This window comes from Dipodomys merriami, unplaced genomic scaffold (genome assembly GCF_024711535.1).
Source record: "Dipodomys merriami isolate MVZ:Mamm:240054 unplaced genomic scaffold, mDipMer1.0.p SCAF_35, whole genome shotgun sequence".
Taxonomy (NCBI): Eukaryota; Metazoa; Chordata; class Mammalia; order Rodentia; family Heteromyidae; genus Dipodomys; species Dipodomys merriami.
Window position 1 is genome coordinate 9,395,267 of NW_027205048.1, and position 22,856 is coordinate 9,418,122.

Sequence of the window (22,856 nt, forward strand, 5' to 3'; positions counted from 1 at the left end):
GACTTATTATTATTCTCACAGGATAGCTTTATGAGATCTCAGAGGCAAGGCAATTAAAAACTGTGGTCAGTGACATTGAAGATCATGGACAGCTAATTCAGACCCTTGCAACTTTTCTGTAACGAATGGTAGCAAGTTGCTGGAAAGGACCAAAAACTCAAGGACTTAAGAGCAGCTAGGAAATGAAGGTTTGTGTCAACAAGAATATTTAACTGAGTTGTCAGGCACTAATGGCTCATGCTTGGAATCCTAGCTACTGAGGAGACTGAGATATAAGGTACAAATAAAGACCAACCCAAACATAAAGACTCTATCTCCAAATTAACCATCATAAAGCATGATTGGAGGTGTGGCTCAAGTGGCCAAGCACTAGCTAAACAAGGAAGTGGAGCAAGCTAAGGCTCTCAGTTCAAACCCCATTACTGGAAGAGAGAAGGAGAGAGAGAGAGAGAGAGAGAGAGAGAGGAGAGAGAGACAGAGAGAGAGAGAGAGAGACTATTCAATATTATTTTCTCCTATTAAAGAAATGGTAATTATTTCAAATACAATTGACCGATTTTCAAATGTAAGCTCAAACTCTAAATGGATGTCAATGGAATATTTGAGATCCAGAGAGATCCTAAACTTCATTCATTTAGAGCAACGCTTTCCAAGCTTTTTTCTCTTTGTAGTACCTCTCAGTGATGAGAAGAAATCCACGAACTTCTTTGAAGTTTTGCAATTCACACCACAGTGCAATGAGATTTGATTTAAAAGCATTGTTTTGTTTGCAACTTGGAGAAAGGATGCTTGGTTAGTTCTATTGTTCTGTGGAGACACTTGGCTTTCCACTGCCACACACTCAACTAGCAGTTATCTTGGAGGAAATAAACAAAACAGTGACAGTGGGAGGAGTGATGGGAACAAGAACCAGCACGGTCCCATTTGCCTCTGAGATCAAGACCTATCCCACCAGCTTTGACCTGCCTGTTCCTGTGAGTGGTGAAAACAACCTGGGCAGAGGTAACTCAAGGCATCCTTGTGGATCCTGGGCCACAGGGCCCACACCACCTTTGGCCAAAGCACCCCAAGCTGTCTAGCTGTGTCTGAAACAAAGCCAAGCCTAGAGGAGAAGCCATGGTACTTTCTGATCTTCAGGAAGGCCTCAGCTGTTCAAGAACCACTTGTTGTTAAGGTCCTCAGGCCATAATCTCTGCAAGGCCTAAAAGACAAGAAGAAGAATCCACAGCATTCATGTTTCTTGGGGCCCTCCCTTGTGACATAAGTTGCAGGCTCCTACACCTACTTCTTTGTGGAAGCAAAGCTGCTAGGATGGCTGGGTAAGAAGTCTAGCCTTGAAATACATTTAGCAATCATGTGTTTGTCTCAGTGAGGTGGGTGAAGATATAAAAATATATTTCTGCTAGAATACTGTTTTGTATAAAAATAAACTTTACAGGCCTCTCCAAGCACAGATAAGTAAAATCTTGGTGACCATTCAATAGATGCTGAATCTCGCAGCTTTTCTTGAATGTTTCTTTATGTAAAACACAGGCCTCTAATTTAAAGATTGCAATTTTAATACACTCTAATTAATCTACAATTTCTTTTGTGCAATAAATGTCCCACTGTCCTGACCCTATAGGTTTGGTAGGTAAAATTCATTTGAGTCCTGCTTGTCTAAAATCTCATTTAGAAATTCCACCTCATAGCTGGGTGCCGGTGGCTCATGCCTGTAATACTAGCTACCCAGGAGGCTGAGATCTGAGGATTGCAGTGCAAAGCCAGCCTAGGCAGGAAAGTCTTATCTCTAATTAACCACCAGAAAACCAGAAGTGTCACTGTGGCTCAAGTGGTAGAGCACTAGCCTTGAGCTGACAAGCTGAGGGGCAGTGCCCACGCCCTGAGTTCAAGCCCCAGGACTAACAAAAATAAAATAAAAAAAAATATATAAAAAAAAGAAATTCTGCCTGAGCTACACCTTTGAAGCCATGGAACTCTCCCTACTCAGACCATAGTATTCTCCTTGCTTTCTAAGTTCCCTAAAACAGCAATTCATCACATTACTCATGGAACTCTCCCTACTCAGACCATAGTATTCTCATTGCTTTCTAAGTTCCTAAAACAGCAATTCATCACATTACTCATGGAACTCTCCCTACTCAGACCATAGTATTCTCATTGCTTTCTAAGTTCCTAAAACAGCAATTCATCACATTACTCATGGAACTCTCCCTACTCAGACCATAGTATTCTCATTGCTTTCTAAGTTCCCTAAAACAGCAATTCATCACATCACTCATGCAGGTTCACTATTCAAATATTCCAAGTTCCTAGGAATGTGGTCCTGTCTCTTCTAACCTTCAGCAGTTTTAGACAGGTTGTTCCTGAGAGCCATCTTCCTTTACAACTATTATTCCCCTCTCTTTTCATACCTATCCTTTAAGATTCTGGTAATTCCACCTTTTCCATTATGTCGACACTGTCCAACTTTATCTACCTAAATTCCTATCATTTGAGACAGCATGTGGTTATGTGGCTTCAAACTCATCCTCCTGCTTCAGCCTCCTGGGTGCTAGGATTCCAGGCATGTGCCACCACATGCAGACTAATCACCTGTAATATTTCATTCCAGTAGCACTTACCAACTTTATGACCCATTGGGACAATTACTATGTATTTTGTACCTACTTGCCTGTGGTCATAAAGACAGAGGCTGCCTCATGCAGCCTTTGTGTCACAGTAGCAACAACTGTTATGCAGTAAAGAAAAGCAACATGTAAAGGTAAAATGTCCACCCATTAGTATCAAGTTGAAAACAACCATTTTTACCTTTAAATCCTTCTTCTATATAGTGTTCAAAGACAGTGGTCCAAAGACAGCAGGCCCATGAGATGACATAGAAAGATCCTAGGATATAACTCCATAAAATAACTTCATGACAATACAAACATATTTAACATTCAAATTTTAGTTACATGTTTTTCTATTAAGTGAGAAATATCTGCTTTTTAACAAAGACAAAATGATAAAAAGTGATATAGTTACTATCACTTCAGGCCTATTAAAGAAACCAGAGTCCAGAAACTACATGACCAAGTCTGATATTCATGGTAAAAAGAAGAGAGCCCGTACTCAGCTCCTGGTAGAAGGGATCCACCAGATGCAGCCTTGAATTTCCTAAGGCAAGTGAGCTTTTCCGAAAGGAGACTCATAAGTGTCCTGTTCACCAACCCTCCTCTATCTTTCTTCCTATGAATGTTTGAACTGCTTTCTTGAACAAATTCTCACTTAAGATGTTTTTAAGTTGAGAAGAATTCCATCTGACCTACTTCAAGCAATTGTCCCACGTTACATAGCAGCTGTACAGTATGATCACACCAAGAGCTCAGATCCAGACACACCATGTGCTAAACACTCCACAGCACACTGGGCACTGCATTATTTAGTCTCTACCCAAGGCTTATCCCCATTTTACAGCTGAAAATTGAGGCTTTGAAAGGTTAACACAACCTTATTACTACTCAACACTCAAATCCAGACCTGACTCCTAAATCTCAACTGCCTTCAGAATATTCTACATGTGTATTTATAGTTTCATGTTATACTGTGATATCCCTCATTGAAGAAGTAAATCAAATAGATCTCTGAATTCAAAGTTATTATGTTCTGTATGATTTCCATTTTTAATCATTTCAGGCAATTAATTTCTATGAAGATGAAAAATCTGTATGAAACACACTGTATGCCTCTGATAAACAAAATATGTGATTAACTTGAACACCCATTCCCACACCAGGCTCCACAACAAAGAGTTCATTATACTCAACACCGAGCTGCTGCAGGGCACCCGTTAATTGGCTCTTCAGTAACCTACAGTACAGCAGCAAATCTACCTCTTCAGGAACCTTCCAGGCAGGGAATAACAGACTTTAGTGTCCTATCTCGAACTAGAAAAGTAGAATTACTCAGTTGTCAGTAAAGAGCTAATGATAAAATAGTATGTATACTATTTATAAAAAATAGTCCTTCAAAATCTACCTAATAGCTTTTGTTGTGGGTTCTGTTCTTGTTTTTTTTGAAACAGGATCTCACTAAGGTACCCAGGCTGCCTTGAACTCTTGGTCCTCCTGCCTCAAACTCCTCAGTGTAGGATTACAAATTTGAAACTTCCTGAGTACTGGGATTACCAGTGATTATAGATGTATGTCACTACATAACATTTTAAATGAGCCTTGCTCATTAATAAAACTGATGCGTTTATAGTTCATTTCCCCACTTATAAAATCATATTGAACAGTCAAATCAACTCAAAGATCTCTTCTTTAGAAGCAGTCCCCCAATTTCCAATAGAATGAACTGCTCCCTTCTCTACCTACTCACATCAGACTCCATGTTCAACATGCATTATTCCATGTTCACTGTAGATCATTTCTTACCTATCCCTTTCCATAGCCAAGATGGCTACGGAACCTCAGCAATCTCTAAGTCATACCTCCAAACTTTACTCTCAGCCCTAGTGGAGCTTAAAACATGTTTGTCAGTCAAAAAGAAAAAGTGGTAGTTCAAATTGTTTTGCTCTAAGAGAGCCAAACCAAGTCAAGTAATTGCTATTTAAATGGTATCAGTACTTTTTATCAGAAAGATCACTAAGGTTAAAATAAGTACGTACATAAAAACATTTTGTTTAATATATAAAAATTTTAAATTTTATTTATAATTGTACAGTAACATTACAGTCACTACAACAAATCAAAGAGAAATAATTCATCCTTACGGTTCAAGAACACAAATACTAAATGTCTGGATCCTAATATTCTTGAGAGATTAATTAAATGCATGTAAGGAAAATTGTTTCATTATTGAATTAACTACTTTATGTATCTATAAGCTATTTTACACACCCTGGCTACAAGGTAACTAACTATGGCCATAAACTACATAGACAGAAACACTACCTGTACCTCAAAGCATAATGCTTTATTAAGATGAAAGACAAATGCTCACAGGTGATCTGGTCAGTGGCCCAACTAGCAATGTTCTAAGCTTGGGAACTTCATGAGGCCTAGGGAAGCCAAAACCCAAAAAATACAGTAAAGTGAGAAACTGAAAGAGTTCAAGAGGGGCAAGGTTAGAAGGCTCACCTTACTGACGAGAAACATGTGAGGTAATTACAATGCTAAGAGGAAGACACCTTAAATGCACAAGCTCATAAGCAGTTACTGAATTGTGCATTCTTGTATTCAAAGAAGCCAAAGTTCATTAGTGTTGAAAAATAAACTTTCAAGTACTATATCGTTTTCACACTAATATGCTAGTCTCAAATCAAAACACATCATTCCAATTTTCTAAAAACAATCTAAAATAAACAGTACCTCATAAAGGAAAACAAAATTAAAAAATCCAAACCTCTCCATCAATACTGAAATTTCAAATCTGATTCAAATACAATAGTCTGACATTGTACTAAATACAGTATTTTTAAGGCAACATATTTCACCAAATTTAAGATGTATCATTAGAATATTCTAAGTTGTTTCTCCTCCTCCATCTTTCCACTCACCTCAAAACAGAATAGTGGGCAAGGTCTACCTATTTCAGCCAAGAAATAGCTCTCAAATCACTGCCAAATGACAGCTAGCAACTCACCTTAACAATCGCAATAACTTCCACACAAGTTTCCTTGCCTAAGTCCTGATCCTCCCCCACCATGTTGGCTGAGGGCCTGGCTAAGATATTAATCAGAGCACAATCCAATTTGTCAGTGCTCTCTATTATTTATACACCTTTTTCTATTAGCTCAAATAAAATGATTAATCTTAGTAATCTGATTCCTTTGCATATATTTTTAAAAATGAAATATCATTTGTCAGAGTTGAAATTGAGAAAAAAAATCATCCTGAGACACTAGAGGAGTAAGACTCCCAGGGGCCTTCTTGACCTTTAGAGAATAACATTTACTCCTGACCTGTAGAGTTTTAACATCCTTCCTGAATGTGGGAACCTACTGAACCAAAATTAAAGCCATATCAAAACTACCAAGAAATAACTAGACCTAGTATTTTCAAATGGGAGTATCAACTCTCAAGATCTGAATAAACCATTGGCTCCTGACTAAAGGAACCAGCCTTCAGGTTCACACCCAACTGGATCAGGGAGAGCTGTTCTCAGGCCTGGTTCATCTAGAATAGGCAATTTTAGCTAACCAGCCACATTGAACAGTAAGTGTCTTAAACAATTTGGGAATCAATTTGTGTTTTCAATGTATTTTCCTCAAAATAGCTCATTAATGGCAATTAACAAAGATTGTTAATCTTCATTAATAAGCACACTTGCTCCTTAGTTTTACAAAGAAATAGCTCCCTCAAACTATACCTTAAGCCTTAAACCAAAAAAGCATGCATAATGATTTATAAAAATTGGCACACTGGGGTCACTGGAATATAATCTTAATACTTTCTATCAGAAACCTCCAGTGGACTTACGCACTCTATCTCCTATCTGCTCGTATCATAACAATCTATCCTCTTTAACTATTGGACTTGCTATGTGTTATCCAGTGTCCAGTGCCTAAGAGCTCGTTAATTACCTAAACTATATCTCCATAGGTCTTGTTAATTACCCGTCTCCTGTCTCAGAGGACCTTGTTAATAACTTGTACAGTCTCTCTAAAGAGGTCCTAACAACACATTAAAATTAAAGATGCTTTTCTTTTAGCACCTGTCAAGTGCTGTAAATTGAGAAATTTTCACATCAGTTTATTAGCCTACAGTAGTTTTTGTGGGTTTTTGACTTGTTTTCTTCTATCTCACATAATTTCTCTGAATCTCAATCTCTAGGCTCAGGGAAAAAAAAAAAAAACAGCGAATTTCGTCTTTTTTGTTACAAGCATGAGTGTTTGTGTGTGTGAGTGCACGTGCGCATGCGATGTTTTCAATTTCCAGGTCTAAAAATATCAATTTGCGTTTAGTGTGTTAGGAAAAGGATAGCATGGTTGGTATCTGCAAATTAACCCATTGGGAAATGCCCCAATTAATGAGATCTATATAATGAGTATTAGGATGACAACGGGTAAAAAAGTTTCCAGGAGACTCTGGGGAGCAGAACTCAGAAGTTGCAGTTGGTGTTACGGGAACTAATCACATCACACGTTTCATGTACCCAGTCACTGTTACATGGGAACATTCTGAAACCCCTGTGCACTGATGGATTAAAGGCTCTAGAAATCAGCTCAAAAGTTTGTGCTTCAGTTCCTAAATGAGGCTGAAAAGACTTCTGGCCCACCATGAATAACAGGCAAATTATCTTAAAACAAACATGGACAGAAAGTAAATACTGCTATTAAAATAAACCATGTTCATGGAAAGGTTGACAACAGCAAAGGTTGAGCATTAATTCACAAAAAAAAGTTTATAAGGGACATTTTAAAAATCAAAATTTGAGAATTATGAATTGAAGTTTTCTTTGTGAATCATTTGTTTACTATGCTTTGCCAAATCAAAATATAACCTTACACTAAGAAGTCCATTTTCCTGGACATGTTATACAACTTCCTAAAAATGGCTAGCATGCTAGTAAGTATAGGGTGAAATTGGATCTTTGGAAATTAGAAATACACTTATACACATTCTGGATAACCTATTTTTGTAGCATGTATTGCACAATAATAGCACATAATCGGTTATGGAGGAAAATAAAAATGGGAAGGAGGATAAGAGGGGGGTCGACTTGTTCTAGAAAGCTATGTAAAATTATATAAACTATTAGCGATGACTACAAGGTCTTCATCTTAAGACACTCTTTCTGTCCTGTCCTAAATTAAATGCATACACATACATTTGGCCTAACTTCACCAACTTAATAAGGCCAGCAGGCACTTGTATGGGATCTGATGAAATCAATAATTCCAGGAACAACATTAGGAAAAACACCACTAAGCCACCCTAGAAGTAAAATGTCCCATCCCAGTGTTCATAATTGCAAAGAAGCACAAAGTAATGGAGAGGAGTATGCTCTCAGCACAAGCCACTAAGACTGGTCCCCAAAGTTCCCTGGTAAAAAGTATCATCTCCCAATAATACTTGTTCTTTGACCGATTAATCCTCTAACTACATTAGCTCATTTCACAAAACTCTTATTACTGACATTTCAAACTTTTCAGAATAAGACATACAGAAAATTTCTCCTTATGTTAATGAGAATTCTCTTACCTTGATGGCAATCTAAATTTTATTTTTACTTTGATTTTGAGATGCAGTCTTACCAAGTTTTTCCCTATTAGCGTCCATTTCCTGAGTAGCTGGGATTACAGGTATGTGCCAGAGTAAATGGCTTTAAAAATGTTTTTCAGTGTCATGCTTCACTACTAATAAACAGGTTTTTACCTGAATCCTAACATCCCCAGATATCATAAATAATAAACAGTCAGACATTTCTACTTCTCTTCAGTGCTCACAACAAGGTATGTCTTGTCTATTCAGCCAAATTCAACCTCTTTCTCCTTTTTGTATCTACTTCTGCCAAGCTGTCTTCCCTACTGTGTGTCCTCTATCTCATGTAAGGCCTGGTCCTGTAAGAAAAGCTAATTGAAGACTAAATTGCCTGTTCATATAGAGCTTAACAGGAAAACTCCTGATTTCATCATCAATAAGAACCTACTGGGGCTTAGAAAATAGGTGATGTAGTTAGATCAGCAAGTTTCCAGCCTTACTGCGCACCCACCAGTGGAGAGTTTTTTAAATGGTGATTTTCCTTTCAAGGCCTACTCTCCAAAGATCCTAATTCATGTGAGGTGAGGTCCAACAAACTAGTTTTAAAACTCCCCAGGAACTCATAATGCACTAAGAGATGTACTGATCTAGGCTAAGTGCCCTGAGGATAAAAACTCGGCACAACCGTCACAAAATGAATGCTGCTCAGAGGAATGGCTACGTGAAACAGACACAACACACACCATGTAACTTGTACATTTTCTCTATCAGCAGAAATCCAAAGAAAAGAAATACTGAGTTAATACTAAGGAAGTATTGCAGGTTTTAGCATCAGATAGACAGACTCATGACACTGAATCAAGTTAAGAGCGTATCCCTCAATGAGCCCAAGGAGGGAAATGGCACAGCGTATAAGGTCCTTAGGAACAGACTGGTACACTAAGGAAATCAACTTAACTCAGGACAGTGGTGAGAACAGCAAAAGTAAAGGTGAAAGAAATAGGTAGCGAAACCTAAAACTGTCAAGTCCTAAAATTAAGGAAGAAGCGTCTAGATTTGGTGTTCTTTGACATTTTTTTACCTAGGCTTTTAAAAATAGAGCAGGAACTACCGTGACTCATGCAACCTGCTTAGTAGGATAAATATCAGTAAGTGCTATAATGAATACATGCAAAACCCTCAGGAACTTAGTGTTTGAGCATTTCTGCTGCACACAAGGTCCACCTGTTTGTTCCCAGTCCAGTGCTCTTCCTGTGCATTCAGGGACTCAGGATGCTCCTATCTTATAGCTCTGCCCTTCTCAAAGACCCTCTCAATTCAGCTAGTGGTGGAAGTGACATGACATCTCTAGAAAAGGCCAAAGAATAAGAATGTGGTGGTGACACATGCCTGCTAATACTTATAATCCTAGCACTGATGAGGCTGAGGCAGAAGGATCCAAATGGAGTCTACCCTGGGCTATACAGATACTATATCCCCAGGGTGTTCATTGTTTTCAAAGCAAAACAGCCAGGCAGGTGGTACATGTCTGTAATCCCAGCACTTTGGAGGTTGAGGCCAAAGCACATTGAGTTCAGTACAGCCTGGACTACATAATAAGTTCTATGTCATCCTGAGCTACAAGGATGTAGTTAAGACCTTATCTTGAAAGCAAAAATAACAAAATTGACTTGGTGAACACACCTAACATTCCCATTTCCAATTTTCAACTTATTTATAACTTGTTAAGCACTTAAAGTGGTATAACAAACACCCCATATATTTGTTTTTAGAAAATAATCATCTGTTGGGCATGGTGGTTACATACCTGTCATCCCAGAGATGGTGGAAAGTAAAAAAAATTAGGAAGATTATGGTCCAAGAGCATTCCTGGACAGGAAGAGACCCTATCTCAAAAATAACAAGTGCAAAAACTGGCTAGAGATGTGGTTCAGCAGTAGAACCCCTGCTAGAGAACGCAGGCCGAGTTTGTTAAAACCAATGCTTTCTAAACTTACAAAAGAATTCTTTTTTTAACTTTTAGTTAAGATTTATTTTATCATAACAAGATAAAGTAAGGAGAAATGTAAAAGAGGAACATTTTATGCTCCTCACATAGGAAATGGGAGTTAAAAGATTCTTTAAAAAAACTTTTTCTAGAGAAAAATATTTTGTTAATTAAAAAAAAACTATGCTTTCCAAGTTGAGGGAAAAATATAATAACCAAGGCCCTACACAGGTTAACAAATGATGAAGATAAAAATTGAGGCTGGTGATGCTAAGTCTATGATCTTTCTCAATCAAAAGCAAGAATAGAAGCCTGGCATAGGTAGCTCACATCTGTCATCCTAGCTACTCAGGAGGCTGAGATCTGAGGATCGTGGTTCAAAGCCAGCCCGGGAAGGAAAATCTGAGGGACTCATCTTCAATAAACCAATAGAAAACTGGAAGTGGCGCTATGGCTCAAGCAGTAGAGCGTTCGCCTTGAGCTGAAGAGTGCAGGGACAGCAGCGCCCAAGCCCAGAGTTCAAGCCCCACGACCAACCCTCCCCCCCCCAAAAAAAAGCAATAGTAGCAATTTTTAAATACAAACTCAATTCTAGTAATAAACTGTCATTTTCCTCAAAATTACAAGAACTCCACCTATACTTCATGTGCTTGTACAGAGGGGATCTGCAGATGCCAAACCACTGACTTAGCAGACAGCTTAGCTGGTGTCTACAGCACACACACACACTGTGCTCTAAACCCAATTCTGCTTCCTCTGGCATGCTACTAAACCTTACTTCTGAACTGGTTGCAGGTGTGGTTGGAACTTAACTGAGCTATGGACATTAGGACATGTAAAGAAGTATTGCACACCACTGCCAAGCCTATACAAAGTCCCACCTGCAGTCTTCACCATCTCCAGGGCTGCAGTGCATAAGCAGGGGCCTTTATCACAAGAAGGAAGCCTGGTTCCTAAGAGACCCTCCCACTCCACCTCCCCCACAAAGCATAGCAGCCACTCTTTCCATTCCCATTTCCATGAACTGCTTTGTGAAACACTATGTGAAATGATAAGACTTTGACTGTGATACATCCCTGATATCTGGGGTTAACTACATTGGATAACCAACTCTAAATATCTTGCTTTTACAGACTTCAGTTAGGTGCTACTTACATTATTAAGTTTAAATTTTTAATTCTTTTAAAACTTCTGTTTTTCTCAGAAACCCAGGACCTTGTATATGAGGAACAAACGCTCTACCACAATTAAATCCCAGCTTTTAAATGTTCAGTGACTTAACCTAATAGTTTTCAACGGGATGCTCAGAAGAAAACACCACAGCTCAGGAAACTACTTCCTCATCCTTAGAGTAGGAAAGGCTTCCAAGAAACAAGAGTAAGTTAAGAGAAAGGACACTGTGAATTAATAATTCTGGGAAGTGTTTCAAAGAGCAGCACACTTTGTAGAAGGAACCCAACGTAAAGCCTAATTTCCTCTATCAGTTTTGCAAAACATTCTCGGAACTATTCCAAAAACAGAAGCAACATAAAGCAGATTTTCTGATTTCCAACATGATTTCTTTAGATTAATTTTACACACATGAAAAATAAAAACCCAACTTCTAAGAGGGGGAAAAAGAGCTTTAGAACATTTAAAATGCGTAAAGTTCGGAACATAAAGAGAGAAAGTTCTAGTTTTCATCACAGATCACGCACTTAAGAGTTAACAGAGCTGCTGTGTCCCTGCGATCAAGGTGAGCCAGTTCATTCACCAAAACAAATTTCAGTTCCATAGTGACTTATTTTACCCTCAACATCTTGCTCAGTATTTTCACAAACACTGGTCACCAAGAGTCCAGGAGACTCAGTAAGCACGTCTATTTAGCACTAATGGAAAAATAATTTACAACATATGTCTGAGTAATGTTGAGTTCATAGCTTCAAAAGTGTATCTGGTTTGGAGGCTAATGTGAGAAAATACAAAATGCCCCACATAACTGGCAAAGATACAGGGAGGATAAACAAGATAGAAGAGACCCTGTACATAAAGACAACACTTATCTTGACAATATCCTCCCAAATCCCACCCAGACAAATCTGCATGCTGAAACTGGGCAGTACTTTTCTATGTGCCTAGTTGTATTCAATTCTGTCTTTTTACACTATTAATTAGAATAACTTCACTGCAGATGTTTTATATTTGCAACAAAAATGGCTTATGACATAAAAAGAGTAACTTCCCAGGAATTTACAAGTTCTGTCCTCATATCTGGCACCTCATAAATATGAATAAAAGAAAGTCTTAACATTAAAAACAAAATTATTTTTACACATTTGCAATAACGTTGTACATCTATCAAGAAACCACTCTAATTTTGATAGAAATGGCATTAGTACTGAAGTAACGCTAGACAAAGACTGAATCTACCAATGGCCATATGCACTTTTAAAACCCAGGGCAGGCCACATATGCAGCTCAAGTAGAGGGCATTCAAAGATTTGAGGGCACTTATTTTTTTATATACACACTGATACAGTTTTAAAACTTTTTTCCTACTATTTCTCCTTTTCTTGCTTTTTTGTTGACTTTGAAATTACCTAAATTACATAATCTCTGAGTTATCTTAGATATTTGTTTTCAACAATCTGCAAAGGAAGTTTAGTAAAGGACAAAAGTAGGCAATGTGTTTCTATTTATTCCCATAATTTAGGATTTAACAAAATATGTGAAGTACACTCTGTGAAATACCAATATATTTTAGAACAGAGTATCAAAACTTATGAGCTCTTCTATAAAATAGATACCATATGATACAACTTATTTCTTTTCTGTATAGTTCTGAATGCTTCTTTCTAAAGTAGTGGCAAATACACATTTATTGATTAAAGAATTGTACACTTCCTTTCAAAAATTTTAAATGAATTCTTTTGAACACATCATAGGAGATATATAAGAGATGGATGAACAAATCCTAAAAGATTGGCTGCTAACACTACATTTTCTGCTCATAAAATGATATGACAACACATAAAACATAACCCAGGTCAAGTATCCCATACTCAAAATGCTTGCGATGTAAAGGCCTCACATGTGGATTTTCTAGATTTTGGAATAGTTGCATAAGCTTTTTACGCTGAGTGCCAGTGATAGGGCTTGAACTCAGGGTCTGTCCCTTAGCTTCTTTACTCACGCTGATGCTCTACCACTTGAACCACAGCTCCACTTCTGGTTTTGGAAATTTACTGGAGATAAGAATTGCATGGACTTTTCTGCCAGGGTGAGCTTTGAACCGCAATCTTCAGATCTCAGCTATCCAAGTAGCTAGGATTACAGACATAAGCCACTGGCACATGGCTGAAATACTAATACTTTAGCCAGTACTTCTTATAGGAAAACATTTCAGATTCCAGATTTTTGGGTGAAAAGATTTTCAACTTACAACAGTTAGCTTTTACAGATTCTCTATCTGGGGATAGGTTTTGTAATATGTACTTCATGTACTATTTATCCTCACTGAATCCTATAGACTAAATACTATTTTGTTTGTTACAGAGATAAACATTCTGACCTTTACAGAGGTCAAAGCACTGTCAAGTCTAGATTCTTATACAGGTCTGTATCTATACTTTACTGACTGGAAGAAAACTGTCCATTATATGGCAAACATTCAACCATGCTCTTCTACTATAATTACTTAAGACTTCATTAAATTCATCTTAATTTTTTGCTTAAGAATTCCTTTTTACTTGGATTGTACCCAGGTTTTAACTCAGGGTCTCACACTAGCTTGACTTGCTTATGCAGTAGGCTCTACCACCTCAACCACACCTCTAACTGCTTGTTATTCTGGAGATGGGAGTCTCACAAATTTTCCTGCCCAGGCTGGCTTGGAACTACAATCCTCAGTTCTCAACCTCCTGAGTAGCTAGCATGACAGACGTAAACCACCAGCACCTTGCTTAAGACTTTTTAAAATCAGCTCTTTTCCACCATTCACTTCTATAAAATCTGTCATCGCACTTAAATGTGTATAGTTTCAACTTTTACTTAGAATTAAGTACCGTATATACCTAACTTAAGAACATAACCTTTATCATGTTTCTATGACTATATTATCGTGAAGATCAGTATATTTATTGTACCCAAAATCGTTAGTGAATTCCAATAAGCATACTCAAGTTAAAACTGTTTCTAATCAGTCATTTAAAAAGGACAATTAACATCTATTATGAAACCATTAGTACTTAAGAAGTTAGTGTTTGTTAAAGAATAGCCAGCCCATGGGCTCCTATTGGTCTACTAAATCTCTAAACAGCCCAGGAATTAATCCCTAGAAATATCTAGAAACACATTTCTGGTTTCAATTAACACCCATGACTTACTCTCACCCATTGCCAGCAAAAGCCATGCTGTGTCCGCCCAAAGTTGTAGGGAGTCTCTGGCTAGCATAAATGGGAGTAGACTAGGACAGAGTAAGAATCTTCTATCCTTCCAAGATTAAAAAATTTAATTCCAAGGATGTGCGTAACACTGCTTGGTTTTATTTTTCAAGAAAAATAAAAGGAATTTAAAATATTCATGTATTTAAACTGCATAGTTAATACTGTCAAGTACAAGGTTTTCCCAAACAGCACAACTTCCCTATTATGAATCTTACCTTGAAGATGGCATTATATTTGAAGCCCTGAATTTTGTTGTAAACGGATTAGTTGACTCATAATCAAAATAGTCCTGCCGGTTTTCAGTAAATGCACTGGGCGATTTTAAGTCACAAGGACTATCAGATCCCCCATTGTTAAGTCTGTCAGCTCTTCTGCTATCTTTTTTCCCCGTCACTCTTTCAAATAAGCTCACTTTCTCCCTTTTCTCTCTTTTATTTTCTTTCCTTACTTCAACTGATTTTGAAAATAAACTTAAGCTGCTGTCCCATGATTCACTGCTTTCTTCAAATGGATTTTTCTTCCTTGGCAGTGTTGCAAATTTTTGGGGTAATGAAGCAGTCACGTTTGTAAATGGGTCATTCTGTCTTCCAAAGGAGGATTCACCTCCATCCACAATGCTGTCAGGCTGGTTCATTTTAGAAGTATCAAAGCTTAATGTTCTTCGGTGTGGTGACTTGAGACTTCCTACAAACAATTCTATAGTTAGTACATAATCAGTGACACATTACATCAATATTTAACACACGCTGTATGTATCCTACTGCTTTTAGACTCATAGCAATTAGCTATTTAAAGGTATTCACCTTTAAAGCAATCATGGAAAACAACCTTGATGGTAAGGTATAGCAGTCAGAAATATCTAGGCTAAGAACAATCAGTGTATTGTTGAAACAATTAGTAATTTACTGAGCTCAGAAACCATTACATAAACAAACTATAATGTCAAAATCAGCCAAGCTGTTGGCATGAAAACGGTGCAAGTCCTCAGACTTGTTTCATCATTAGTATTAAATTTCCTTTCTTAATTCTGAATATAAAAGTTTTTTTTCTCCTGAAGTCTTTATGATGTAATGGAATGTTCATTTATGCTGTAGCCTTTTGAGACAGGAGAAGCAGCAGTAAAAAAGCCAGACCTTGAGAGGAGACTGGGACTCATTTTATTATCATCTAATAACATAAATACAAAAATACAAAACAGACAAACTTTGCCCTCAATGACCTTAGCAATTTGAGGTTTTGTAAGCACTCAAACTGGATAGATGACTAAATGTAGCGAATATTACCAAGAAACTGAGGTTTTTATTGTCTAACTTAAAATTTTAAACTATAAACATTGAGCGGGCTGTTGAGGGGACAAGTGGAAAGGAGGCGACACTTACCACTTTCTGGCACTACTCCAAAGGAATCTATCTGGCGACCAAGAAGATGTGTTTGACCTATGGCACCAGGCTTCAGTTTCTCAGATGTGTGGGATGCAGTTAAATCAGACATCGAGTGTGCAGAAGAGAGTCTCTGAGGACCCAAAAGAAAAGGCTTTTTTGGCTTGGATTTCATCTGTATTTCACCACTGGAAAATTCGGTATTAGAATCAGGCATGTGAGTACTTGGAATGATTGCAGAAGATGTATCAGAAAATGTCCCATCATTTTTTCTACCTTTCATCTTGTCTTTTAATTTTGCAAAGGGAGATCTTGTTTTGTCCTTCATTGATAAGTCAAACATACTTGCTGTCATATTGTTCCTCATAAATTGAATATTGACCTTTATCTCACCCCTGTTTTTGATTCTTTTTCCTTGTTTGGATTCTAACCTAAACCACCTTTAAAGAGAAGAAAAAAAAATCTATTGCAATATACACTGTAGCGAAGATAGCAAATTTTTGTACAAATAATTTTTTAAAAAACTTTTTTAAAGGGGCTATACATCAAGACAACCAAATAACTGAATGTCATTCACTCAATTTAACCTACAAATATACACACACACACACATATTCATTGTCTCTGTGATGTGAAGGTCTTTGGCAGTATGAGGTTTCTGAGATAAGCTTTTGTAATTTGAGAATTATTCATCATTAAAACATTCTATCAACAATTGCTACTATGTTTCCATATGGGGTGAATGCTACCAGCTGCTTAACATTAAAAAGCAAAGAGGTAGAGACTATTCAAACTATTTCTGAGTACTACACAATGACAAACAATGATCACATTTTCATAATACTTAGTCTTCTTGAAAATACTGCTTGCTTATATGAAAGTAAAAATTCATTAACACTGGAGATCCTTACTACGATTAGCTAGTCATTAAAATGGCAAATGTTATAATTCAGATTCACATAAAATAGAGTAAGATACTTGAAATGAGTAAACTGTGACAAACATCTTGTAAAGTTTCCAAAGGGGAAAAAGTTATAATGATTCATTAGAAACTGTTTGCTTCGTTTATTATTGCTACTGTACCATTACTGAACAAAACTTAGTTTTATAAATGTATTCAAATCTTAGGCTTTCAGTCCCTTCAATGTATCCTATTGCCTGTTTTAAAATGAGCTGTAAGAAGTTTTCCCTCTCATCTTGTTTACACTGGTTCTATCACTGAGAAATTCTTCAGTTGCTTGTGTTACAAGTGGACAGTATACAGGGCAAACAGCCAATTTGAAAAAAAAAAAAAAAAAAGGAGCCACCAAAATCAAGTTTCTACTATGTTTTCACATTACTTAGCAATGAAGCTTGATATCCATTCCTGTAGACATGTTATTATTTAAATATAGCTCTAAAAGACTGTAAGATTTTCTTAGCTACAGTAGAACACCAATTGAACATTATGTCTCTCATCTGTACCAATAGGATATGCCAAAAGAAGATTGCATTCACTATACATACAGTTGAAGACTGGCTCACAGGCCATTCCAGGAGGGCCAGAGAACTGACACAAAATATATACACACATACCAGCTACAGTAAAGTAACTTGCAAGAGAAATAATCTCTTCATTAACTAAATTGAAACAATTCAACCAAGAAATGGTCAGGTGAAAAGCAGTTTAAAATAGAAAACTTTAATCTGAACCATTGCATTGAGAAAACTCCTTATATAAAATAGTAACATCTGATCAGAGGCCAAAAGAAATGACAGTAATAAGGTGTAAGATAGAGAACCTTAACAATAATACAAAATTGAGTTCTCAAAATGTCTCAGAATGAAGCACAGGTATTACACCTCACAGTTTTGGAAAAACAAAGCCAGTTCAACAGGAGAAACACTTCTGATATCTCAGAAATACTCTGCAACATCTCAGGCTATACAAAAACAGGTGAATACACCTCAGTTAATGTCCCTTAAAGAAGCAAACAAAAACAAATATGCAATTCCATGAACACAACAAATGATGCAAATCTGAAAAGAAAAAATATCCCACCACCACCAAAAGGAAAAGGGGTAAGATAGACAAAATTCACAAAAGTTTAGAAATAAGATCAAATAAAATCACCTATTTTAACATTCTTATTTCATTGATAAGGAAACTAAGGTAGAGAATGACACAACTTCCTAATGTCAGCTAAAATAAGGGGAAAAAAGTCTAGCTGTCAGGACTAACATCTGCAGGAATATAGACGTCCCTCCTATGTGCTGAGCCACATGTGTTAAGGTTCTCCATGTGGCTGCACACATCACATTCCCAGGATACTGGATTTAATCAGGAGATGTAAGAGCCAAAGAGGAAGGCAATATAGATTTTGTACTACTGAGTATAAGCTTTCTTCAAAACACTTTGTTCTTAGCTAAATAAATGTTGGTTCCGTTCCTGTTCCTAAAACTGTAATTTTTAAGACCACCAAGCTAAAACTCAGTGACTGTGTCTTGTGTAATTTTTTTAAACTAGGGAACTCTAAATAATTAGGCAAGCTTTAAATAATAAAGCAACTATGCATCTGAATTCACATCCTGTAAAAACAGTGTTTTTCCGTCATCCCACCACAAACAAAAACACCTGCAAAGAATGTGAACACATATTTAAAAAGTAGGCATCGCAAGTAACTTTAACTGCTTTGTTTTTAAATTGATCTGAAAGAAGTCTTAATGAGACCTTCAAGCATCATTCCTGAGATAGCATTTGTTTTCCCAGGGCTTCAAAAAGATAAAATGAAGACACAGCATTTGGGAGCTTACTGGATTAATGCTGGTTCTTTTCACCTCTGGAGTGTTGAATCTAAACTGTACATGGCCTCTGTTCAATTTTCAGTGGGCACAGGTCCATGTTCAGAAACCACCATGCATGTGGGAACAATTCCCAAGCAATTGGTACTGTGTGGTCAGAAATGGAGCAAGAATGGCAGAAAGGGTGCCAGAGGCCAGAAGGCCAGGAGGCAGGTGCACTGCAGACCCCCAAAAAGCCCTTAGATTTGCATGTGTGAGTCATTCCTAAATCTGGGGACTCTGACAGTTATTATTTTTCACAAGCATTGAAAAAAAAAAACCCGAGCATCACCTACTTAGGTTATAAAAAAAAAAAATCAATGGATATTACATAATAGCATCAACGATTTTACCATTCTATTGTTAAACATTATATTAGTTCCTTAAATCTCTTGCCAAAACCAACCCAGACATCCATTAAAGGGAGCAATACAGAAGTCTCTTTCCGCTCACAGGGTTCTGGCTCAGGCCCTTTTCCTCATCTCCTTGAAAGAAAAAAAATATTTTCAAGGTAAAAAATAAGTAAACTAATAGTTTCAACCACCATACTTTGCTGCCTTTTATGGAATAAGTGGAAGACAAGATGTAAATACTTGTCATCTTCAATGTCAAAAAGGAAAGTGTCACACCCAGAAGTTCCAGGGGACTTCTAAATCAGCTGGTAGCCTTCATCACTCAGACTCATTTTCTTAAAAGCACTGGGGAATATGCTGACAAGGTTTAGCAATGTGCAGAATATTAAATATCTTGCTTGCAATACACTAGTGGCTCGAATCTTTCTCTTACTGTGCCACATGTACAGCTGTGCTGGAAAAGGAAGCTATTAAATATATTAAAAATCTAGAAATATTACCAATAAAGATACCTCATCAAATATAAGGTCCCCATCTATCCACAAAAAAGTGAAGTATTTAATAACATATGAAAAACACTTGAATGCAATAACACCACAAGGCTTGTTGATAACATTTCAAAGCATTTCCCCAAAAAAAGTTCTAATCAATTTTATACAGAGACCACAATATTAGAGCAGTGCTTATGGCCAAATTTAATGTAACCTCCATGCTGGCAAAGACAATAATAAAGTAAGAAAAGACTTAAAAGCCATTTTATGCTCAGAATCTTTGGGTTCACAATTGGGCCTACTTAAACATGAAAAATTGATGCCTTAGATGCCTGTGATATATTATTCACCAAAACTGTACAGCAAGAAATCTGAAGCTACTATATGCTTAAAGTTTATACTCAAAACACTTTACACAGTATGTATTAAGTCACCTAAAAATGACCATTTGAAACAAATTATTTGGTAAGTATTCATTTTAAATCTGATAAAGAATCCATAGGAGGGTAACAAATGCCACTTCAAAGTATCAGATAGTTCAGTTATAATATTCATTGATAAATAAGCACTTTTTAAAAACATCCCTCCCTTTAAAATATTTTCGTCTCCTCAGTTTAAGTATCTTTCATTCTTTTGCATTCTTGGTATTTCTCTGTCCTTTTATCTGATGTATATCAAATCTTAGGTAATGAAAGGCCTGATTAGAAACAAAAAACAAAATTTTATAAAACCCCTGGAGTTTTAAAAAGTCTGCTGGAAGGTATATGGAAAATAACAGAAGATAGATGTTTTAAAATACAAGAAATATAAACTTAAAATTACCATTGTAGAAAGTTTTTCTAAGGGTAAATTAATTATAGCTATGATTGGAGGAAACACCAAAGCTATTTTGGAAATCTGAAGTCCTCTTACAAGATGGACCCATTTTTCTCCCATAAATTCCAGTGACCTTCACATTCCCTCAGATGAGGAAAATGCTAAGTTTAAGGATGGAGCAAGTTTATTTCTGAAAACATAACTTTTCCAGTTGAAGACAATTAACATTCTAGTGCTCATATTTTGTTTTTTATTAACAAGCTGGAAAATAGATAGTAAAAATACCATGTTTCCAGTGACTAAGTTATTAACATCAGTGCAATATTTTAATCACTCCACTCTTCCAGCAGTTAATATGGTCAAAACACATCAGCTTTACTAAACTCTATCTAAAGAAAACAATAGTGCCACTAAATTGCAAAATGAACATGTCAGTGGGTTCAAGACTGAGGATGTTTGCATATACTTCCAAAACTTTTTTTCTTGTTACAACTTTCTACTCTATGAAGATGTACTGACCCTCAAAAATGGCTGAACAAAAATAAAAGCCAACAGGGTTTATAATGCTGAAAATAAAAGTCTTAAATTTGGCGATTTATCTTTGACAGCCAGAGTTCAACTCACATATAAATATTAAGTTGGTGAATTTAATTTTCTGATTTTCCAGCTCACGGAAAATTGTACTGTTTAAATATCACAATTTATACCTATATTAGTTTTCGTTGATCAACACTGTGATCCAGGTCTCTTACAAAAGAAGTAATAGTGCCTTGAAATGTAGTGCAAAATATTCAATTAACAGATGTGAGAAAATAATAATCACTAATCATTCCACTTGGTAAAAAATTCATTCAAACAACAGCTATTTTTACTTCAAAGTCATGCAAATAGAGTGCTTAAAACTGGGTCATACTTCAAATGCAAGACCAATGTCACAAGTTTATAAACAGTTTCCCCCAAACAGCAAATCCATAAATAAGCTCCCCCCAAATCAAGATAAATTACGTAACTTACTCTGTTTTCCTTCTTTGTTTGTCCTCAAAGATGTCATTGAGATTGATGGCCACCTGACCTAAGAATTTATCCAAACCCACCAGGGACCTGTGCATAACTATGAGGAAAAGAATGTATTTCTCGGGGTTCCCCTGCATGAGTAGCCCCGGCAGCTCAAAGGAGGCCTCTTCCTTCCAGACCGGCTCAAGGGTTTTCTCGGCTACAGACGTGGAGTACTTTTCTTTGCCCAGCTGAATTATAGTGTATGTGTCATTGGTGCCACTCCTGCCTTTTGGCTTCAGATCTTTGGCTTGGAGCACTGTGACCTGCACGTGGGTTGGGAACCACTTTTGGGCTTGCTCGGACAGCATCTTTCCGGCCCTAGGACTCGAGGCTCCCGGCGCAGGCGGTGCCCCTCCCGCAGGGAGAGCTCGCGGCTCTAATCACCGCATCCTACGGGCTGACTGGGGGCGGGGGGCGCCGGGGCTCGGCGGCTCCGGGGTGGGGGTGGGGGGGTCCCTTTCCTCTGCAGCAGCACCGGGGCCCACATCACCTGGCCGCGCCGTCCAGGCCTCCGCGCGCACGCCCCGCGCCTCCACCGTCCCGCGGGCACCCGCCTTGGAGCCCCGCACCCGGCCGCGACAAACACCCGGGCTGCGAGCGACAGGTGAGGCCCGGCCGCCCGCCCGAGGCCCGCGGTGGAGGGCGGCCACCCCGCCCGGCGGCCTACCCCGGCCTCCCGCCGGCCTTGCCTCGGCCGGGCCGCACCGCCCGCCGCCTCCGCACGCCTCCGCACGCCTCCGCGGCCCCGCCGGGGCCCGCGGGCTCGGCCCGGCTCCTCCTCCGACCCCGCTAGTACGAACCGCCGGCGGCCCGCGGCCTCGCCCGCGCTCTCCCGGCCCGGCCCTCCGCCCCTCGGCGCGCCGCGGCTCCTCCCCTCGGGCGGGGGCGGGTCACCGAGCGCGGAGCGGGTCGGCGTCCCGGGGCCGCCCGCGCGGGCGCCAGCGGGACGCGGGGAGGGCCTGGGGCTGCAGAGCCGCAGGCTCCGCGGGCTCGGGGCTCGGCCAGGCCCGGTCGGCGGCGCCTAGCACCCGGAGCGCGGCGGCCGCGGCACTTCCGGGTTGGCCTTCTCTAGGTTGCTCTCCGCAACGCGAGGGGCGGGGCCGGGCGGGGCCGCGGGGTCAGAGGTCAGCGCCTCCCAGGTTGCCTTGGCGACAGGGGCGCGGCGCAGGATGCTGGAGCCCGGAGCACCTGCCTGGGTCCCCGACCGCTGCCTGGGCCTGGCGGACCTGAGAGCCCGCGAAGGGAGGGCTGGGACCCTGCAGACCGCCCTGACGACGAAGAGACCTGGTTTCTAGGAGGGGGACTCTGCCCTTGTTCTGCCTGCCGTGGGTGCCCAGTGCC

General features: G+C 38.8%; 1 protein-coding gene across 3 annotated transcripts in view; it reads right to left on the reverse strand.

Moving 5' to 3' along the window:
- The window catches only part of Rab11fip2 (RAB11 family interacting protein 2), a 39,925-nt gene extending 17,595 nt beyond the window's left edge, over positions 1 to 22,330 (reverse strand). For 2 of the 3 annotated variants that reach the window (XM_069988112.1, XM_069988113.1), the window contains exons 1-3: positions 21,474 to 22,329; positions 15,980 to 16,419; positions 14,816 to 15,284 (exon numbers count right to left, since the gene is read on the reverse strand). In XM_069988112.1, the coding sequence (XP_069844213.1) occupies positions 14,816 to 15,284; positions 15,980 to 16,419; positions 21,474 to 21,823 (1,259 nt within the window). In that variant the 5' untranslated portion in view covers positions 21,824 to 22,329. Of the gene's footprint in view, positions 1 to 14,815; positions 15,285 to 15,979; positions 16,420 to 21,473 lie in introns of all 3 variants that reach the window. The other variant, XR_011365090.1, reaches the window with a different exon arrangement.
- Positions 22,331 to 22,856: the final 526 nt, after the last annotated feature.